At 52.7% G+C, this 22,088-nt stretch overlaps 1 protein-coding gene across 1 annotated transcript in view; it reads right to left on the bottom strand.

Annotated features, from left to right (window-relative positions):
- The window catches only part of ANGPT4 (angiopoietin 4), a 34,654-nt gene that overhangs the window by 3,906 nt on the left and 8,660 nt on the right, over positions 1 to 22,088 (bottom strand). Inside the window, exons 2-6 of the mRNA XM_067554585.1 lie at positions 7,301 to 7,456; positions 5,953 to 6,074; positions 4,154 to 4,386; positions 1,788 to 1,903; positions 433 to 534 (exon numbers count right to left, since the gene is read on the bottom strand). Coding sequence (XP_067410686.1) covers positions 433 to 534; positions 1,788 to 1,903; positions 4,154 to 4,386; positions 5,953 to 6,074; positions 7,301 to 7,456 — 729 coding nt within the window. The remainder of the gene's footprint in view (positions 1 to 432; positions 535 to 1,787; positions 1,904 to 4,153; positions 4,387 to 5,952; positions 6,075 to 7,300; positions 7,457 to 22,088) is intronic.

Raw genomic sequence — 22,088 nt, forward strand, 5'->3', positions numbered from 1 at the left:
GTCTGTGGTCCTTTCCTGTTATAACTCTATGGACTCCCAGACGGCAGATGCGTGAGACTTGACATTGGTCCTGGTTTTTAGCCCCCTGCAATTTGCAGGACGAGGCCTTACAACATCAGTCTCAACTACTAGCTTGTGCGCTCGCTTCTTGTGTATGCTCAGTCATGACGCCTCCTTCCCTGGGAGTCTGTTGCATCGCTTAACTGGTTACCTGGCTAGCTTTTCTTACCACTGCGGCTTTTCTTCCCTAAGCTGCAGGGAGCTTCTCTCATGCCACGCAATGCATGCCTGATGTACACGTGTTCTGTCACTGCACAGCACCCCAGAGGGCTCCTCTCTGCCCCCGGGGATTCCCCTTCCCTCAGGCGCGTCAGTGGGTCAGTGATTGAACCAATCCAGGGGGAGGGGGGGGAGCCAGGAGTGAGGTCAGACCTGTTTGTAGTCTTTCCACTTCCTCTGGAAGTTCACGCTGCCGTTGACGCGGCGCTGTATCACCGTCCACCCGCCTCCGTCTGTCTCCATGTCACAGAACACCTACAGAGGGTGCACACAGAGAAGGCTCCAGAGGAGGGATTCTGGGTTGCAGCTGCACAAGACAAGTTGCACTGTGCAGGGAGGAAACTCAGGTCAACATAGGTTTTGTGGCCAAGGCGTGGAAGCGAGCGCCCATAGGCAGCCGTGGGTTCAATTCCCAGCTCAGCCTGTGTGACCTCGCTCAAGGCATGCGCAGGTCGCCATATGTGAAACAGGATGTTAATACCTAAATGTAGGGGGGCTCTGAGGCTCGGTCCTCGAGGTGGAGAAAGCCCTCTGAGGTCCTTGTGAGAGCAAAGGGAAGGCTTGCTGTTGGTTTGTTTTCATTCAGAGGTGGGAAGGGCCCACCTCCGCGCTCTGGGCTGGAATCAGACCCTGCGGGCCGTCGCTGTATTAGCTAGTGCATTTGTTTCCCCTGGCCCATCGCTGCATTTAAGGGCATAAAGGGTCATTTGTTTGTGCAAATCAGGCAGTTGCACGCCCAAGCACCCATTTGCAGGGGAACTAAAAAAGGCCCACCTTTCCTGGTGTTGTGTGGGGATATTCTCTCGGCCACCAGACCTGACCCTAGCGAGCAAGGGGCTGACACGGATCAATGCCCAGTCCTTTCCCCACAGGACGAAGGTTAAATCAGTCTGGCCTAGGCACCTTCCAGCACAAGGACACGGCCGGACAGGCGTGTCTTGTGGATGCGAGGCTCCTGCCTGGCTCAGGCTCCATCCTTTTTACAGTGTTTGTGGTCAGTCTACAAAGCTAGAGGCTGCAGGAGTTTGCCTCCCCGTTCTTGTTCAGCTGAGACACACAGGAGCAGCCGGGTGGGTGCAAACTGGGGAGAGGATGATTATCTGGACGTGGACCCCCTGGGTAAAGTAGTCTGAAAACAGCGCAGGAGCCCAAGCCCCAGGGGCACCCTGTGAACACTCTTTCTATTGGACTAAGATCTAAAATTTACCAGCGTGTGTTAATCACAGCAGTACGGCAGCAGCCAGGCCGTTTGCAAGTCAGGACTGAGATGCATTGAGCAGCTTTTGTGAAGACCCAGAAGTGGCCTGGCTCTGGGCATTGCTGCTAGTCTGGGCTTTGGAGAGTCCACACGAGGGCTGGCATGGGAGAGGGCTCAGGGGCTCAGGGGCCATGGCCTGGCAGCAGGTAGGGAAGACCGCCAGACGTGCCTTCGCTAAGTGCCCGTCTCACTGGTTCTCGAGCACCAGCCTGCATGTCGGTGCAATGCCTCGGTCCTGCCTGGCACTCACCTTCCTGGGTTCCGTCACGTTGGCGATGTGGAGGCTGTAAACTCCGCTGGCGTTAAAGCCGGCTCGGCGGATCTGAGCGCAGTCCTGGAACACCCGCTCTTCCTTCTTCAGGGGAGCTGGGGAGGCAAACAAAAGCACCCGCGACTGAGCCGCAAGCATGTGTGTGGGGTTCTGATCTCCGGGGCTTAGGGCACGTAACACGCGAGAGAGATTCGCGGTCTCGTTCCTGGCCCAAGCACAGCCCGGGAGCCTGGAACACGCCCGCTTGTGCTTTGATTTTTAATGGTTTGTCATCAATAGTATCCAGTAATCAAAGCTTCCAGCACCCCTCACAACTCCAACCCACACCTTCTTAGTCACAACGCAGCTGCTACAAGAGTACAACACCTTTCAAAAGAGCCACGGGGCAAGATCCAATACGGGGGAAGGACAGGGGCTTGGAGGTGTGTGTATAATACATAAGGAGCCGATGGCCTCATTCTCAGCAACCTTGCACCCTGTGTAGCCATTTGCACTGGGTTAAAGATGCTGCCAATTCCCACTGGGGGCATTTTTCCTTTCACTGCACGTCTGTGCACATGGCGGCGCCAGGGGCAACGGCGGATCAAGCCTCAGCGAGGTGCAGACTAAAAACCAGCCACAGGAAGAGGAATTCCAAGGTGCTGTCCACAGGCAGGGAGGTCAAAGGTCAAGAGAACGACCCACCGCTCTGGGCTCCACTGCAGCTGAGGCGCTATCCTCTGCTGCCTTAAGACGCACCCTTGAGGTATGGACGGGCGGCATCTAAGCTCCAAGCACATGCTGCCTTCCTGGTGTGTGTCTCCGTGCTTGCAGCGGGCAGATGCCGAGCTGCGTTGCTCTGCTGCACTGACTCCCCAAAGCGAGGGCTGGAGTCCGACGTGGTTCACGCAGGGAGTTTGGAGCCAACCATCCCTCCCGTAGGAGCCGGGAGAACATGGAGCTGTTTAACGATGGGAAAATGGAAAGTGTGGCTTGACTGCCTGGCTCAATGTCAGCAAATGTCAGCGTGTCCAGCAATAAAGAGGATGAAATCTTAGCAGGCCTTTCCCCATAAAACCTCTTCTTTGCAAGGACGGCGTTAGCTGCTTGGCTGCGACTCTGTCGAAACACTGCAGCCCACTGGTGTAATCTTTACCGACTGGCCTCGAAGGGAGCAGGAGCTGCAAGCATCTCGGGGCTCGATTGATCCTGCAAGATGCAGTGTGTGCTCTCCGCTCCTGCTGTGTGCAACAGGCACTGAGGGCATGCGGGGCTTCTCACGGGGCTGAGTGTCGTGCAGGAGCAAGGTCCTTGGAGAGCAGGTAAAAAGTGCAGAAGCAAGCATGTTAGAAGGAGCGTTCATGGCCGTAAAGTGAGCGCGCCTACTTGAACGCCCCTTTGCACTGCCAGGGTTATGGAATTGGAGCCCTAACGTAAGTGAGAATCTGGGCCCTTGTGGCTTCTCGCACTGGGGATTCGCTCCGGTTGGGTCGTGCATCTTTGTTGCACTTTTCCTCTTGGGTTAGATGTTTGTGGGTCTGATGGATTATTTTTTCTTTCACGGTCTCTTTGTACATCAGTGTGAGCACAGTGTCTGCGCCCCCTCGGGGTCACAGATCCCCAGACGAAGCCCTGAGGATGTAATGTGGTTGGGGAAAGGGACCACACACCACAACGGGTGTTAGTGCTGAAACTTTTCTCCGTTGGAATCTTGGGCACTGGTTTGCTTGGTGCCACATGTGGCTGAATTTAAAGCAAACCCTGATGGTTCAGAGCAGTTTTCTATCTGTCTTCTAATCCCTTGATTGGTTGGTTGACATCTACGGCATTTTGAGTGTAACCCTAATACAGACTGAGCAGCAGCCGTTGTTAGAGAGGGATCTTATCTCCGGCGAAGTTGGGATCCAGATTCAGGTTTAAATCTGAACATCTCAGCTTGTTTGCCCTGCTGGCCTGGGATGAGCCAAAACCTTAGTCCCTCTGGATTTTCCATCAGCCTCTGCCTAAGGTGCATTGTCCCAAGACAAGGCAGAAGGTGGTGCTGGACAAACAGACGGTTGAGCAAGGCAGGAGCGGGGAGGGGACATCTCCCAGTTCTCTAGCCCAGCTTCTCTGAGCACCTACTGTCACTGAGCAGTGTGAATTGAGAGGCGTGGCTGTCATTTCTGCTGGCACCCGGGGCACTGCTGGGAGGAAGCTCTCACGCTGCTGAAGTCTCAGTTAGCACGACCAGCGCTCTGTTCAGAAGAACATCACCGTGCTGGGGTCCCAGCTAACAGAGGGCAGTAGTGGGGGAAGTTTGCCCTCCACGTTACAGCTCCGGCTAGCAGGGAACGGGGTCATTCTCAGCGGGGATTTCCACTCACCTTTGCCCTGCGAGAACAGCTGGACCAAGCTCTGGACTGACTCGAGGAGCTGCAGCTGCTGCCGCTGGAGCAGGCTGGTGTTGCTGTTGGCGGCACGGAGGGACTTCTCCAGGTCTTCGATCGTGTGGCTCTGGCGGCTCACCAGGTGCTGCAGCTTCTCCTTCTCTGTGCGGATCCCTTCCAGCTGTGTCAGGTGCTTGGTCTCCATCTCCAGCACCCGGGTCTCGAGGATACTGCAAAGGGACAGACAAAGAGAGGAAGGGTGAGGTGCCTGCCTGGGGGAATCTTCTTACCCTGGGGGACAGGAGCCATGCAGCACCAAGGTTAATAGTCAGATGGCTGCTAGGGCCTGAGACAAAGCCCACTGATGTTCCTAGGCGGCTTTTTATTGACTTCAACAAGTTCTCAGTGTGGTTTGTGTGGGCCCCAGAGGCTATGACAGTCTTTCACGAGCAGGACCGTGGGTGCTGCTTTATCCTGGGAGCTGGAGACAGTTCTTCAACCCAAGAAACCATTCCTGATCTCCCACTGAACTCACTCAAGTGCCTCCCTCTTCCTAGATATGAATCTGTAACCCAGCAGAGAGAGCGCGAGGCAGCATTCCCCTGAACTTGTGCTGCTGAAGAGAGCTCCCATTGGACACTGGATTAGCTGCTGGACTTTCTGCTAGCCAAGGCAAAAGCTCCAGTTTTGCATTTGTAAAATAGTGCATCCAGGAGTTAGTGCTCTGGCATCCCCAAAATATTTTGTGTATGCAAATAGACATTGGTAGATCAGTGTCCAGCAATCTAACAGGCCTGGATAAATGTCTACTTGCGTATGCGTTTTTTGCTGGCCATGTTAAAAATGTGTCTTTAATCCTTGCTCATTACCCAGTGCGGAGAAAGATCACATATCATCCTATATCGCAGCGTATAACCTGCCCGGCTCCGAAGTTAGAAAGGAGCAAAGGGGCAGCAGGAGGAAGTGAGCGGTCTTTAAAATACCATCAGAATGAAAGGGTTGATTGCTGCTGTATCCCCAAATCATGGTCTTTGTTCACAGAGCTCTTGCCCAGAATCTATGCCTCCTGCTTTGACAATGTAAATGTAGTACCCAGGAGCACAGGACAGACTATCTCACGTGTATTAACCAGTCTTGGTGACTAATGTCATTTATATCCGGATTAAAACTAGACAGATCAACCCGTCAGAGGTGATGAGCGTAGTAGACAAACCTGGACCGATAGGGTTTAAAGTGGATAGCAGTCCAGATGAGAGAGATGTAGAAAGAGCATGTGGCTTGTTTAATCACATGCACAGTGGATGTATTTAAAAAGTTCAGTCCAGTTTTAAAGAGATTCCTTATTCCAGTGATATTCGCTATATTTGAAGCTGAGAACACGGCTAGAACTGACAGCTCTGGAACTGGAACAAAATTGTAGGGAGGTTCTGTCCTTTGTCATCACTTACCCTGGCCTCACCCTGCCCACTCTGGGATAGCTCATCTGCTCGGGGCAGATTTCTGAAGGCTCTGATTGGAAGCAGCTGGGAAATGGGTGCCTAACTCCCACTTGTCTTGTCAATCTCTCTTCTAGTGATCTTGTTGGTGCCAAAAGCCCCCACTTCTCATCATCATTCATTGATGACTTGGGTTGGGGGGAAGAAATACCCACCCACGGCTCCAAGACAGGGATAAAGTCCTGACCGCAGCTGAGCCTTCCTCATAAGGAAAGGAGACAACAGTTGGTCAACTTGTCTGTCAGAGGAAACAAAGGAAACAAAGCAAAACCTCTGCTGGGCCGAGGCTGAGAACCATACTTATTCCTGTTCTGCAGCTTGTGAATTTCATTCGTCTGCATCAGCAGCTGCTTCTCCAGCTTGTTTGTGGACAGGGAATTCTCCAGCAGCTGAATCTCGAGTCGCGAGGTCTGGTTCAGAACCTGCCCAAGGAGCAGATGGGAAGAAAAATTAGTGGGATCCCTCGTCTATCTCCCAGACGCTCCTTCCTCACCTCCCATTTTAACCTCCCTTCATTGTTCAGCAGCGTTACCAGCCCCGGTACAATTTTCACCATTGATGCACTGCACCTGCTCCAAGGAAAACCAGTATAGCTGGAGCATCCATTCCAGCCAGTAGAATGTCATAGCATGTCTATCGGCTGCACTGGAGGAGAGCGTATCCTGGTCTTTCCAGGAAAAGTGGGCAACACAACAGGCCATAGGAGTAATAGGGACCAGAGGCTGATGGGTTGAATTATGTGATCTTCGCTGGTCCTTAAAAACTTGAATCACGTGGTCTATACTCCTTCTGCATGGACCACATCAACTCCAGGAGTGGGCTTGTCAAAGCCACATGGGGTGTTTTGGGTGTCCACTTCTCGTTAAATTTCATGGGAATTGAGCAGCCAACTCCCTTCAGAAATCCACCCGAGCCTTGAATTCTTTGTGATCTGCCCCACTTGGCCATATGAATCCTGCACGCTGCAGATGGGAGCCAGGCGAAGGTCACATGAGCATCACCACCCCCCTTTATCTAAGCAGCTCAAAGCTCTTTACAAATGTTAGCGACTTAAGCCTCGCAACTTCACACCCAATGAGGTGAACAGGCGGCAGGCTTAAAACAAACAAACGGAAGCATTTCTTTACACGGTGCACAGTCAACCTGTGGAACTCCTTGCCAGAGGATGTTGTGAAGGCCAAGACTATAACAGGGTTCAAAAAAGAACTAGCTAAGTTCATGGAGGATAGGTCCATCAATGGCTGTTAGACAGCTGGGCAGGGATTGCTGTTTGCCAGAAACTGGGAATGGGCGACGGGATGAGTCTCTTGATGATTACCTGTTCTGTTCATTCCTTCTCAAGCACCTGGCATTGGCCACTGTTGGAAAACCAAATACTGGGCTGGATGGACCATTGGTCTGACCCAGTATGGCAGTTATTAGGTTCTTATGTTCTAACTACTGCGGGAGATGGGAGAAATATCCCCCTTTATAGGTAGGGAAACTGAGGCAAGAGGCGACATGACCTGCCCAAGGACAGTCACGCAGGCAGTCAGTAGGAGATCAGGACTAGAACCCAGAGCTCCTGGCTCCCAGCCCTGGGTCCCTCTCAGAGCGGCCATATGCATATCTATGTTATAGGCCATTTCCCAGAATGCGCCCACTGTACCTGCGCCTCCACAACCGTCAGTTTCCTGGCCTGCTCCGCGGTTTGGTTCAAGAGGCTGGTGCCAATCTCCCGCATGGTGGCTGTTTGGTTCTGCACTACGTTCTGCTGGATCCAGGCCATCTCGGACTTCATGTTCATCTCAATGTAGCTCTCCAGCTGTGGTGCGGGGAGAGGGGGAAGCAGCCCGTTATTATTACTCAATATCCGAGATCTCGTTATCTGCAGCCCAGCCTGCCACCGACAGAGATGCCCCCCCCCCTTCATTCCATGGCAGCAACGTTTCCCTCCCTCTTTTTCCAAAACGTAATCTCCCTCTGTTGAAATCACTCCCAGCCCCGTCTCCGGTAAAACACCTTTGCCTCCCTCCTTTTCGCCTGGTGCTAAGCCAGGCCTGGTGCTACTCGGCAGGATGGTGGTTTGGGCGGGAGAGAACATGGGACCATTGAAAGCTTTTCACCCTGGCATAAACTCGCTTTGCCCTCTGATGTTTCTCGAGAGGACAGCGTGTACTGTCCGCAGCCTGGCCTGCTGGCATGAGCAGGTCCCCTTGGACAAATTAATCTCTCCAGCATTCTTTGGCTCGGGAATTGTTGGAGACTTGCGGTGTCCTTAAAATATCTTTCCTCCCCACGCCCCTCACTAATCTGAGCAATGAAGAAGGGCCCCTTCTCTGAGCTAATGAGGGACTGTGCGCTTGTGAACACAGATCTGTCCCCCCGTGCTCGCATGCTGTAATAGCCGGGGGACATGAAGGGAACGCTGGAAGTCTCTGCTCTTCCTTGGCTGTGGAAGATTGGTAACAGATTTCAATGGAGCCAGGACGGGAGGTGCTGAGCGTCTGTGGCTGTCATTGGCTTCGTCCGGCACTGTGGGCACTCAGCATGTTTGTAGATCAGGCCCCCACCAACGCCATGCCTGTGAAACTCACGCTATTCAAAACTCAAGGGGGCAGGCCCCTGGCGGCACAGCTCCACTGAAATTGACACAGCGACTCTCATTTACACTAGCGGAGGGCCCGGCCCAGTGGCAACAAGCCTGTGGCAAACTGGAAATGTGAAAGTTCTGGCATTCTCCAGGGGATCTCGGATTCCCTGTGCTCTGCCTTGCATGGCGTGATGGTGGTGCAAAGAGGCTTGTCTTTGCAAAGGCGACACAGCGGTGTTTAGTGCGAGCGCCCCAGTCTGTCCACCCAGGCTCTGACACTTCCTGCCGTGGACTGTCGCCGGCTGTGTAGACGTACTGAACGTGTCTCTGCTGCACCACCCAGACTGTCTGTCTTGTGTATAAATGTGAGCTCTTTGCGGGCAAGGACTTGTCTCCCCCTCTGTGAATGTACAGCGCCTGGCGTAGTGGGGCTCGGCTCTTGATTGGGGTGCCAGCCACTCCCATAATGCAAATGATGATAACAATAATTAATAATGGAGTGGGTCAGTGAGAAGCCAGCCAAAGGGATCACTGTGGCTAAAGTTGAAGCCAAGGGCCTCGATGAGCATTGCGGAAACATGGCGCATGGAAGGCGCGTGGAAGAGACATGCTTACTAAAGACATTGACTTTTGCACCCAGCCAGGGCTCTGCTCCCTGGATCACCACTGTTTAAATTACTAGCAAACCAGCCAGTTCCAGACACACATTTTATTTATTTTTACATTATTTGGGGTGAGGCGGGAGGAGGTTGGTATATTTTATTTTTGATTTACTGCCAACGGAGCTCGGGAGATTGTGTTTATATTGCTTGTTCTCCTCCACTGATGATCTGAGAACAAGAGAAGACAATTGTACAGCTGGAGTGATGAGATGCAGTTCAAACCGCTCTCTCCTTTCACCCTTTCATTTCCAGTTTTAGCTGCAGTGCTGGATTTTGCCTGACATTCCCAAGAGATCTTGGGGTTTGTTTTTTTTTCAAGGAGATTCTCTGTAGGCATTTGGAGGTGAGAGATAGCCACCCATCTGGGCCACCTATTTTGGAAGACTGTGAGAAATTGCTTTGACCCTCGGCTTTCCCATCTTCATGGTGCAATGTACCAGCCACCTCTTGATGTAAACCTCCCCTGACCACTATGCCCTGGGTGATGAAGAAGAACTAGAAATAAGAAAAGGAGATCTATAAAATCAACATCCTGGGAGTTGAACTGAGGGGCAGGGGACGGTAGCATTTCTCCCGATCGCCTGTTTAGTGATTCTTGGCACGTAGATAGCTGTGACGGGGTGGTGTTGGCAGCTGTACATAGAACCCCTTGGGGATCCTGCAGCCCGGTCACACGCAGAGCGCTGGGCCTGCTTAGAGCTGCGGGGAGTTAGGCAGTCTGTGTGTGGCTTTCGAAGGTTAGTGAGGCTCACATGCACCGGTAGGGAGTGTGATGAGTTAATGAGGTAATCAGCTCCCCAGCGGGACGGGACAGCTTGGAGGAGACAGAAAGCAAGCAATACAAAAGGCCGAGCCGGGGAGCAGATGGGAGGCCCCTGGTAACTGCTGCAGCCTTGTCTTGCACTTGGATCATGTGGCAGGAGATGATAATAAAGAAACTTGGCGAAGGTACCGTGGTGGAGTGTGTGGAGTTAAAACTCCAGGCGGGCTCCCCAGCCAGGGCGAGGGGTACCACACCGCACCGCACCGCTGGGTGCATTAGAAATGCCTGTCACTGGGGTTTTTAAAGGAGTCTAAGGGCATTAGGTACCCACCTTCCATTGAAATTCAATGAGATTTGGGGACCCAACTCCCTTGGGTTCCTTTTAAAATCTCCCTTATGTCGACACAGCAGAGGTGGGCGGTCAATCAATAATACCCCGTATATTGGCAGCTGTTCATCAAGCGCCATCGCTATTGGTTATTGTGTTACGGTAGCAACTGGGGGTCCTCCGTCAGGGATCAGGGCCCCATTTTGCTGGCTGCTGTTAAATCTAAAGCGGAGAGCCAGGCAAACACACAGAGACGGGCCGACAGAAATAATCCAGTGTCAGCTGTGCAACCTCCTGATCGGGAGAAGCTGCCAGTTACTTTTCTCCGGCCGCTCGTCTTCCCCCTCCTCCCGCAGCATGTGCCCCTGTAGGCCATTCGCCCTGCCCCCCTCAGGCTAGAGGTTTTCTGTCCTCGCCTCCCCACCGGCCGTGGATGCAGCGTGGCACTCGGGTACAGTGACGCTCCACAGGGAGCTCGGCTGCCCTGAGTCGCAAATTGCTTCGCTGTTTTGCACCGTGCAGGCTGCAGCCCTGGTTACAGTGCAGTGCAGACCGGTGACGCTCTCTCGGAGGAGTGCCGCTGGGCTTTCATCTCCCTGGGGACTGATCTATTTGGGGGAAATAAAACAAACCGAATCGCTCTGGGAACAGCTGGGAAATGTCTTTTTTCAGCCCCTCAAGGTCAGGTGACACCAGCCCAGCAGGCACTGGATGGTCTTTGCCAGCGTAAAGTAAATCCGTCGGTTCTCTAAAGTGACCCCTGGGTAGAAGAAACTAACCACTTGTAGTGAAATCCTGCCCCCCCCCCAAAGTCGATGGCAAAACCCTCATTGAGTCAATGGGGCCAGGGTTTCCCCCGGGACATTTTGCTTTGTTTCTCAGGGCGGTGGGGGCAGGGGCAGGTAGTGAGCTTGATGGGTTTCAATGCTGACCAGGGACTGGGAGGAGCCGGAACACGGAAGGCAGGAAAAGTCCTGAGAGGGCCCGTGTCAGTAAAGCTGACTCTTAATCTGGGCCCCTGGAGCCTTGAATCTTCACCAAAAAATGGCAGCTGGACAGACAGAAACCTGAGTGTTGGGGAACCCGAGCGCTAGACTAGGCTCTGCTACAGACTTCCCGTGTGACCCTAAGCCGGTCACTTAGCCATTCTGGAGAACCACTGATGTGAAAGAAAGGCAGGTTAGTTTATTATCTGCATGTGCAAATCAAGCAGCTGGCCACCTCCCACCCCACTGTAGAAACACAACCTTAGGGATGTTCTGTCCGCTATCCCCCACTGGACCATTTCAACCCTTGGAGCCTGACATGCTGCCTGCACATGGGTGTCATCCCGTGGACACATGAAGTATACACATCCCCGGGCGTGTTTTATGCGTGTCCGTACACGTTCAGCTCCATGTGAGTTTCGGAGTCATTCCCAGCTCTGTAGCTGGCAAAAGGCCGAGGAAGGAAGGGTGGAAAGTTCAAATGCTGAATATTTGACCTGCCGGCTGCCTGCTGGCCAACACTGTCCCGGAGATCTTAATCTCCGTATAAAGAAGCTCGTTTACACAGACTGGATCAAGTACACTGAACATCTATACAGGATCCAGCCGCGAACGAGGGTGCAGCCGCGTATCGGATGCTTGTGAGGCTGTTTCAAAGCTGGGAAGAAGCATGGAGTTTGTGCTACAAATAAAACTCAGATGTTGCTTCCTCCTTCTCAATCCATCGGGGAAATGCCTCTCTCCAGCGCTTTCTATTTATAGGAGGGTTTTACATGAGGTTTCCATTCAAATGAATTCCAGGGTGCAAATTTCCAAGCAGGGACTTGATCAAAAAGGACGCATCAAACACAAAGTCACTAGGCAGAAGAGAAGGCGAAACCTGAAATACATTCGACCCCACTGTGGTCCCAGAGCTGGGAATTCTACCTTGGTTTGGAAGGAATCACCGCTCATGAAGTAGGCAATGGGCATTCTCTCGGGAAAGAACCAGGTTTGTAAAGTCGCACAGACAGGATGGCCTGGGGGACTAGCTGGCTAAGGGCACGGGGGCAGGAATCTCCCATTGTTTCCGCAGAGCAGAGCAGAGCAGTCGAGGGCAGTCACGGCTCTGAAGGTGGGCTGACCCTTTAAGTATCCTGAGCCCAGTCCCGGGATGGCTTTGAAAATCAGCCCCAAGAACTGATGCTTTCAAGCCAAGTGGCACAACGTTGCAGTAACTCAGCCTGGCGGTAATGAACATGCGTATGACTGAGACCCGGTCATCATCCCATTGGCTCTCCACGCATGGCAGAAAGCGCCTGGCAGCCAGTGCGAGGTGTGAGTCCTGAGTCCCTGGGCTGCAGTTTTCTTTGAAAACTTGGGAACGGATGGCCTAGGCGGGAGGAGATCTGGTGGCAGCAAACTCTTCTAAATATTTCCCTCTGCCTCTTCGCATAAACCGCCATCTTGCTTGGGTTTAGCTTCATCCACCTTGTCCTCATCAATGTGGTGATGTCCACTGGCCACTGGGAAAGCAGCGTGATGGTGGATCAGTCCCGTTCATGCTTCCAGTGGCCAGCTGGGGCTCATATTGGATCAGATCAATGGCAGATATAAATCAAGGGGGAGGGGGGGATGTTCAAAGGGCCCAACTCCCATTGTAAGCCGATGGGATTTACTTAGATTGTCAGCTCTGTGGGGCAGGGACCAGCTTTTTGTCCTGTGTTTGTACAGCTCCTAGCGCAATGGGTCCCTGGTCCGTGCTGGGGGGTTCTGAGCACTACGGCTGTGATCACAATAAAGAATAATAATCATGAGCGTTAGGTGCCAAACTCCCATTTGTGCTTTAGAAAATGTCCCCTGCAGTAATTGAATGGGAGTTTCCAATTAGGGTTTCATTGCTCAGATCTTAAGAGGCCCGGGGACTAGCCAGAGCTTGTTTCTCAGCCGGCCTGGGGTGTTGCATTTCGATGGGTGAAGCTCAATATGTTTGGCCCACGGGCTCTGCAGTGCAGTCAGCAGCCCCTTCCCCTCTTGTGGAGTCTGGGCCAGGTTTTAAATCCGCTTCTACCTGGTGACTCTAGGAGGCAGCGGCTCTGTTAATTAACTTTTGAGTTGGAGCTAGGAAAAATGACATAGGGCATCCTAACCAAGGGCGGTCCTCGGGTGAGCCGCCCTGCACCGTGGCCAGAAATACGCCAAGAGAGGTTCCTTGCTCACAGGATTGCAACGCTTCTGCCTCCTGTCCTGAAATCACAAAGGCTCTGAACAACGTAATAGAAGGTGGTTTCTAGTTCAGGTCTGGAAATGGTTGAAAGCTGGGTGGGGGAAGATGGGCATCTTATTCTTCTGGAACCAGCCTTCCTGCCCATACCTCTGACTCCTTCTCTGATCTCCTGTCCCTGTGTACCCAGCTGGAGCAGTGAAGGAGACCAGGCTCATGCTAGCATTTGAACTCTGTTCTGCTGGGGAAGGGTTACCCCCAATAACTAGATGGGACTGATATCGAGATGGGAGCAGGCGCTAGGCTGGTGCTTGCTTGAATGGAGAGGGGGACGTTACTGTGTTTTGAGCCTCTCTGCACTTGTTTTTACGTGATGAAATATTGCTGGCAGCCACCCGCACTCTCTGGGTTGAAATATCGTCCCTCTGCGGATATCCATTGCAGGGGGCTTTGGAATCACAAAGTGGGGGACGCTTGGGGATATGAGCAAAGGGGTATTTTTGTTTTTGCAGAGGCTGTTAAAATCCAGAGCTATGTTAACCTGGGCCACTGAGATGCCGCCTCGGACCACTGCTTTCGGAAATGCTGCATACGTGCTAAGGGGGAAGAAGCTTTTTGTAGCCAGGAAGCAAAGAGGAGCTTGAGAGCCATGTCTGGAAAACATTGAATGGAGCTGAATGATTTCTGCACAGATTCCCTTCAACCGCATCGTTAATCTTGTTGCTTCACAGGGCAAGGGATTTTTTTGGTTTGGTTTTGTTTTTTAAATAAACAGCTCTCTTAGCTGGAGTCCAAGAAGTACACACGGAAAAAGTCAGCTGGGCAGAGACCCTGGCCAGTTTCAGAGTGGGGAGTTGGGGAGACACTTTGCTTCTGCCCCCGGTGAGATTTTGGGGGAGATGGCAGCACATCTACTGGTTAGTGTCTATTTCAGGAATCTGGGGAATATCCACTCAGTCAGTGACGGGCCAGCAGCCCCGAGGGATAAACTCTGACCCTGGGCACAGCTTGAAGCTTCACTCCAGGCAGGGGCTGGGGAACCAGCAATGGATGCGTGCCCCCCCTCCCCGGCCCTAGGTACGAATGGCGAATTGCAGAACCAGCTCAGGTGTTTTTGCAGAGGGTGGAATGACTCCTTGCTCTGCGCAGGCAGCTGTAGTAGGAACCTGCCAGCCCCGTGCGAGGCGTGACTCAGTCTCACTCGGCTGGGGGTCAGCTGCAGGTTTCTCCGGACAAAGAAATCTTGAGTAAAAGCGAGGAAGCAAAACGTTCCTGCCTGCTCGCTCTTCAGGGCTGAGTGCAGCTGGCAGGGGTGCTGGGGCGGATGGTTTTCGGGAATTGCATGTGGTGTTGCATTAAAAGGCTCTTCCATGCATGTGCTGGAGGTCAGAAGACAGTGGAGAAGCTGAGCATGGAGTGAATTTCCACCCCCCCCCTCGCAGGCAGTGGTAATCCCTGCCTTTGAAAGCAGCTGGGGCACACTGGCGGGAAAAGGGGCCGCACACTGAAGGTCAAGATTGTAGGGCGAATTCCTGTCTCCCCCCGTTGGGGATGGTAGGCCCTTTAGCTCAGGGCTGAGGTCTGCTGGTGAGACGGGGTTCAGGGAGCTCCTCGGTGACCGGTAAGAACTCTCTGCCTGCTTTGTCAGTCATGCTGAATCAATCATTACAAACACGACACCGGCAAGGGGCCACTGCTCCCTGGTTAGCACGGTAGCCAAGCGACCAGAGCAATTTCTGTAAAGCAGTCCCCCACGGAAGCAGGAAAACGAGAGAGAACCTGGAACAGCGGCATGAACCTAGGGGCTTCGCATCACTTTCTCAGCATGAACCTGGACTCTGACCCAGTTGGCTTTCCGGTGCAGTGTAATTCTGTCCTGCAAGAGACGCATGTCTGCCCTGAAGCACCACAGGGCCATTTCCCAAGCATGAAATGCTCAGCTGCATCCGAATTTCAGACCCTCTCACTGATTTACAGCTGGCTGGAGAGATGCCCGGGAGAGTGCAAAAGTGCAGGACCCCTTTATCGAAACATCACTGGAGACTTTGTACACTCCAGCCAAAAAGATCGACTGTACTTTGCCTCTTGGTGCTGAGCTGGGTCGGAGAGACACAAATCCCTTCGTATCATGCTGTCTGCTAACTGTGTAACTGCCTAACCATTAAGAAGCAAGGCACTGGCACAGGAATTGATTTCAAAGGAACTTCTTGTAGAGGAAGGCGAAAGGCAGGGTACGAGGAGCAAGATCTGCCCTGTAGCTGGTATTGCACCAATTCTGTTGGTCTTGGAAGAGGCCAGATGATGCATGTGTGTATTGTCTGTGACTGGTTGGCTACATTTCTATCACTCTCTGCTCTAGGATAAGAAACAATGTGTGGCCGCTAAGATCCTTAATGGTAGCAGAACAATCCAATTACAAAAGCAGATTATAATGCACCTCTGCATCTCTCCAAATGGTTGGATTTAGCCTGTCTGCATATATCCCATCGACCGGGAAAGCCTGTCTGAAACACACACACATCCCAACCGGCCCAATGGAGTTTGTGTTCCTAGTACACAAGGGTCATCTAGTCTAACCCTCTGATTGCACCAAAGCCTTGCCTTCTCTTCTCTTCTCTTCTCTTCTCTTCTCTTTCGTCTGCTCCAGTTTGACTTTGTTTAGGCGGCAGTGATTTTCCACGCTGTGTCAGTGCCAGTCAAAGCTGGCTGAGGTAGAAGGGCACTAGCTGAAGAGCGCAGATAAGTCTCACAAAGAGAAGCCTCTGTCTCTCCTCAGCAAGCTGCTCTGAAATGAGTAGTGGCAGCGGCGCTGGTCCCCAGAGCTCCATGTAGCACGGGTCCTGGTGCAGAGGGAATATTTCTTTCACTTTCCATAGATTCCCTGTAAGAGAATCTTTCATGGAAATTCCTCTCTTCCTATAAACAGCTTCTGTCCGTCCTGCTAACACAACACAGATGGACATGTCAAACTGCTTTCCCTCTGCATGTGAGACGGGTCACAGGCACTAAGTGACCAAGGGACCAGCGGTGAAGGAAAAAGGGAAAATAGCGAGTGAACACAAGAGTCTCAGGTGCGGGAAAGCAGGATCTCTGTGTCCAAGGTCATCTGCTCCTACTGAGACTCCCCCGGGGAGGTCATCACAGATGGTGCTGGTCAGAATAATTTTGATAACACAAGTCTGGGGTTGTGACTGTCAGACCTCAAGCAGATTCTAGGACATTCCTCACCTGGTAAAAGAGTAGAGCAAAGGGGAAGAGGACTGACGTGTGCAGAAGAAAGCGGCTTGTGCAGCAAACAGCATCGACTGGGCAGGGAAGTTGCATGCCAGACAAGCTTCACGGCCTAGCTGCCTCTGATACAAGAACAGGGGTGGTGGCCTCATTCCAGGCTGTTTTTTACCCTGTGTTACCGCAGGGACTCAGCACAGAATTTGATACGTCAGGTCTGGGATTTTCCCAGGGGCAGCTCCCTTGTGCCCTCTGTAAATCTCCTCCTCCTCCTCCTCCTCGATTAGACAGTAGATGATGGAGAGATGATGAGGGGTCAGACCCCAGCAGCAGCTGAACACGGCACAGCACGGCCGCAGGGGCTGGCTGCAGGTCGTTGTAAACCGCCTTTCCTCTCCCTCAATCTTGCTGCTCCCTGGGGATCATTTTGGCCCTCCAGTGATATTGAGAGCAGCTGGAGGTTGTGAATTACTCCTGTGGGAATAGCTTGCTAGGGAGACCTCTGGCAGCCAATGACCTCCACAGCGCATAGGCCTCCACCCTGCACGCCCTCAGACCTTCTCCCCACCCCTGGCGCTGAATTTGGGTGTAGTGCTTGGGTGCGTTAGGCGTGCCCGTTGTCTGCTGCGCACAGCGTCTGGCACAGTGGGGCCCGGGGCCCGGCCCTCTGGGAGCCCACTGGCCCCTACCACCACAATCTAAAAACGAAACACGCTAATCACGATACGTTAGAAAAGCCAAAGGATGGAGCCCAAAGCGCTAAGACGGGCAGAAAGCAGGTCTGAGCGTTGTGATTCCCTAGGGTTTATGGTGCAATGTGAACAACACAGAGAGAAGGCAGTGGGGCGGGGGATCACCCGGCCTAGGAAGGCTTCACAAAGGAAGGGGTCTTGCAGGTGTGGGGTGGAAGGGGAGCGAAGATGGGAAGGGGAAGTTAGAGAAAACTGGCTTTTGATGATCTTGATTAGTACTCATCAATGCTACGAATTAGATCAGTTCCTGGAGGGTAGGTCCGTCATTGTCTATTAGCTGAAATGGTCAGGGACGCAACCTGCTCTGGGTGTCCCTAAGCCTCCAAACGCCTGCAGCTGGTACTGGATGACAGGGGGACGGATCACTTGAAATTGTCCTGGTCTGTTCGTTCCTGGCCTTGGCTAGGCAGACCATTGATCTGACCAGTGTGGCTGTGCTGACATTTTCATGGTCTTGGGAATGTGCTTGGTGCTTAATTTTCCGGATTGCAACTCAGACAGCGACTTCGGAAGTTGTGCCCAGAGCACCCAAAGGGTTGCGGGAGCGGGATGCAGGCAGCTGAAAGAAACAATCCGCACCAGGAGAAGACAGTGACTCAGAGCTGCATGCTGGCAGGTTGCTGTGTGTGTACCGAGTTGTTGTTTACTCCGTTGAGAGCTTGGATTGGCGCCACAGTTGCTGAGCTTGAGCTACTGGTTCCACTGGCCCTTCTTATGTAAATCCGGAGTAACTCTGCCCGAAGCGAAGTCAGCACAGCTCCAGGGGCCTCCATGACACCAGAATCTGCCCTTAGGGTTGAGGGTTGGGCTGCAGTCAAGGCAGACATCGGAGTCCAAGCACAAGCTCTGCCAAGATTCAGAACCTCAGAGAGAATCGCTGCCGGCTGGCCAAGAGGACAAGAAAAAGAAAACAGACACGAAGCTGGAAAGGCCTGGAGGGAATGTGGGACAATGAAGTTCTCCACCAGGATCCAGCCGAGCGAAAAGGGCTGAGACAGCTCCAAGGTCAGGGAAAGAGCACTGCAAACTGGAAAGGCACAAACGCTGCAAAGACGGGACAGGCTGACGCTGAGTGAGTTCCCGGGCGTGGTAGTCATTGGGCTCCGAGCAGAGAACTGGGAGCGGTTTGTCTTTCTCTTGCCTCGAAGCAGCAAACCGGGCTGAGATGTGTCTGTCCCTTTGCTGACATGCCGCTTGCTCATTATTGACGGCGGTCGATAACTTAGTGACTGGACCCCAGGGGAGCAGGACGCGTCCCTGCCTCCAGGGTGGAATGACGTTCTAGCTGTATTGGCACGAAGGAGCCCACGACTGAAGGGCTGACTGTGAGACAGAGGGGACGGGAGGTCGGCGGTGGCTAGGGCAGATCACACAGTGTTGTTGTCCGGACTGGCTCTGGACTTGGGGCTGGCCCCAGGACAGGTGTATTCGAGGGGGGCGGAAAGGGACCCTTCTGCACTGATGAAAAGAGCTGTGGTAGGAAGAGGGAAGGAGGTGCTGGGGATCCCTGGCTTCCTGATTGTTAAAAGAGACTGTCCCCTCCCCGCGCTTCCGTTCCCTGTGCTCTTTCTCCCAGGCTGTTGGAGAAATGGAAGCGGCAGGTTGCTACCCTCGCATTTGAGTTTTTACGGACATGAAGATCTGAAGCTGATTTTTTTTTTATTGACACAGTAAACTTTTTACTGACATCACTAAAAATATCATAAACAATCCACTGGTGTCACACACGTGTGTAGTCCCCCGCGATATTCTGCGCACAGGAATTCGGGATGACGCCATTGCTTTAGCTGCAGTTAGTTGATCAAGTGGGTTCTTTGGGTGTGTGCGATAATAGAAAACAGGACATGGATAAAATCCTGGGCAGTGTCGTTTTATGACACAAAAAGTGATCCTGAACAACGACGATCAATGGCAAGATACAACGTGTTTTATTTGTACCCAGTTTTAGGGACATTTTCATTTATTTGTGGATTTACAGACAGTGTTAAAATTCTACATTTTTGTACTGACAATCCGTGAATTTGCAGACAGTTGGCAACCCAAGGGGCTCATTTAATACCCCTGGCAGGACTGAGCCGGAGCGGTGCACAGAGGGTGAAAAGCTACATAGGATCACCAGTGTGTGCTCCATCGGGCAGGCAGGAGGATTTTCTGCTTTCCTTTCATTTAAATGACCTTTACACAGTAGCAGTTTCTCTGTGTCCTCTAAGAAGCAGCTGGAAATAAAGCCCCGTGCCAAGTCCGGTCTGCGAAAACACCCGATGTGCCTGTTCCCTCAGGGCACCGGGCTTTAGCCCACAGGCTGCGAGGATCCCCGCTGTGGTCAGATACAGCCGCTCACATGGCAAGTGCAGCCACCCGATGGAGGGGGGGGGAGTAGGCGTCTGGCCACCAAGGGACAGATGCAACAAGTGGTGACAGCGGTGGGAGCGGCTCCTCCGTGCTGTTCCCAGAAGGGGAGGAAATGGGAAGATAAGCACAGCTGAGCCAGGCCCAGTCAGCTCAGTGGTGCCTCTGGCCAGCGCATGGCGGGCTCTGCTGAGGGCACGAGACGGCCCGACACGGGCCAGGAAGTGACACCTACCAGCCAGGACACGGCTTCTCTGGGCTGGGAGCTTTGCTTCTGAGTGTTGTTCCAAGTCCCTCGCTTTGGGCCGGGGGCCAACGTCGCGCCCCGTGTCTGACAGCTGCAAGCCTGCTCTGCTCATCCTGCTGCTGGCCACGGAGCCCTGCTAGTCAGACTCCGGAGAGGGGACCTGGGAGCTCATTCTGGCAGAGCCCCCTTCCTGCTCCTCTCCCATCCAGCCTGGCTGATGGACGCAGGGTCGGACCTGCATGCACGCAAGCTGCAGGCTTTTCTCCGTCTTTGTGCAGCGCCCCGCTGGGGAGCGCACCCCAAGCCCCCACCCCTCCCACTCACGGCTCTCCCAGGCTTCCCTCAGTGTTTGTGTTTGAACTCAAATTCATTCCTCCCGCGACGAAAACAGCCCGGTGGGAAGCAGGGCCCGGCTGCTCCAATTGCAGAGAAAGCAAGAATAACCAATCCCGCACGGCCAGCGCCGCTGAGAGAGCAGCGCCGTGTCAGGCATTCCTGGGGACCGGCGAAGTGGACCTTGCGAGACATGGTGCAGTTGTTCAAAAGAGACGCCGTAGCTAAAAGCCGAAGAAGAAGAAGGATGCAGAAGCCTGAATGAGGCGACTGTGTCTGCCTCTGTGGACTCCAGGGATCTGGGGCTTGATCAGAAAAAGAGAACAAGGGAGAAAATAAACCCAGCGGTGGAAGAGAGGAAGGGGGACAGGCCTGATTTCAGCCACGTCCAGCACCTCTTTCTCCTCTGCCATGTTCGTGTTTCTTCCTACTTCCCCTTCTCTTGGATGCCTGCACCATCCGGTTAGTAGCAGCCGCCGGCTCTGACCGCTTTCAGGGGTGACCAGAAATGCCGGGTGCATTTAGCAAACCCCGTTTCGGGAGATTCCCGGGCCACCACTTCGGACAGAAATTGCGTCGCTGCGCTCTAGGGCTCTGCGCAGGGCATCTGACGGAAGGAGGGCACTCAGTCAACTGCGATGCGGTCAAGGGTCAAAGGGCAGGTGACACCCCGACAAGAGCTCTCTTTATCAGCCAGCTCATTTCTAGGTCTGCTTAGTTCCCCAGGACTCTGCTTCCAACACAGGCAGACCAAAGTCCATGTTGTTTTTGAACTAGGATACACTCAGCCCTTTATCCTTCCAAAGCAGATGAGTCCTATGGTGTTTTTGTCTTGAAAATTGAGATCTTGAAGATCCCATGGGGCACTCTTTGTAAGAGGTGAGATTTGCCCCAGGGTCCTTTTGCCAAAATGTCCTTTTTCCGTGCTGTGAGCTGGCTGGCAATCTCCACCCCAGACACATGTCACTTAGGCATCAATGTAAAAAGGCCAGTAAAGATTATCAAAAATATTAGGCTGCCGGGTCCTTATTTAGGCACTAAATAGGTGCGCTGATTTCCAAGAGCGCTGTGCACCCAGGAGCTCCGCCATGCTCAGCACCTATGAAAACCATGCCCCAGTTTGGATATAGGGACATAACTTCAGACACTTATTTTTGAAAATCTTGCTCAAAACTTGAGGCATACACTACATACCAAGGCAGAGATCTGCAAAGCTGACTAGAGGATTTAGTCACATAAAACCCATTCATTGCAATGGGAGCTGTATGGCTAAAACTCCTAGTCAGTTTTGAAAATCTCAGCGTTGTTCCTTATGTGTAACTGCTGTACTTGTGCACTCAGTCAGGAAGTCACACACACACACACGGTTAATTAGGCATATTTTCGTGTGCAATTCCCCAGTTGGTGCATACGGTCACAGTAACTGTGCACGTGCAAATTAGGTCGTGTGCATGCATTTTGCACCTGCAAGTGCATTAAAGTTTTTGAGAATCTACACTTAAAACACACACAGCTCTGAAAGCTCATTTTGCCTCTAGAAAATGTTGTGTCTTTTTCTTTTTACACAACAAGAACACCACAAAGGTACCCCCAAGGGATCCAAAGAACTGTGTGTGACTAAATACACACAACACACAAAGCTCAGCTGCATAGACACGCTGCTGCTCTAGCTGGTCTCTGGAATGCAGAACGTAGTGAGCGCCACCAGAGGGTTCACGCACTATTTAAAAGAACACAGCTCTATTCCTATGCACTGTAAAAACCAATACATAAGTAAAGTGGTCCTTCTCCCCCCTCGGTGCACAGTGGGAAGTGCCTCGGATTTCACAGTCTGGACACCACACTAAGTGTATCCTTTGCACACCCGCTTCAAGTGCCGAATGCCAGATTCCCCCTCCTGAGTATTGCGCCTTGATGATGACAGCTGAGTGACGGGATCCAGAGAAGGGACCTACGAGCCAGAGCGCGGTATCAACTTTCTGATAACTGGCAGACGCAGTTCGTGTTTTGTTT

Source organism: Emydura macquarii, unplaced genomic scaffold, assembly GCF_026122565.2.
Source record: "Emydura macquarii macquarii isolate MOO-44397 ecotype Brisbane River unplaced genomic scaffold, CSIRO-AGI_Emac_v2 contig_1483, whole genome shotgun sequence".
Classification (NCBI taxonomy): domain Eukaryota; kingdom Metazoa; phylum Chordata; order Testudines; family Chelidae; genus Emydura; species Emydura macquarii.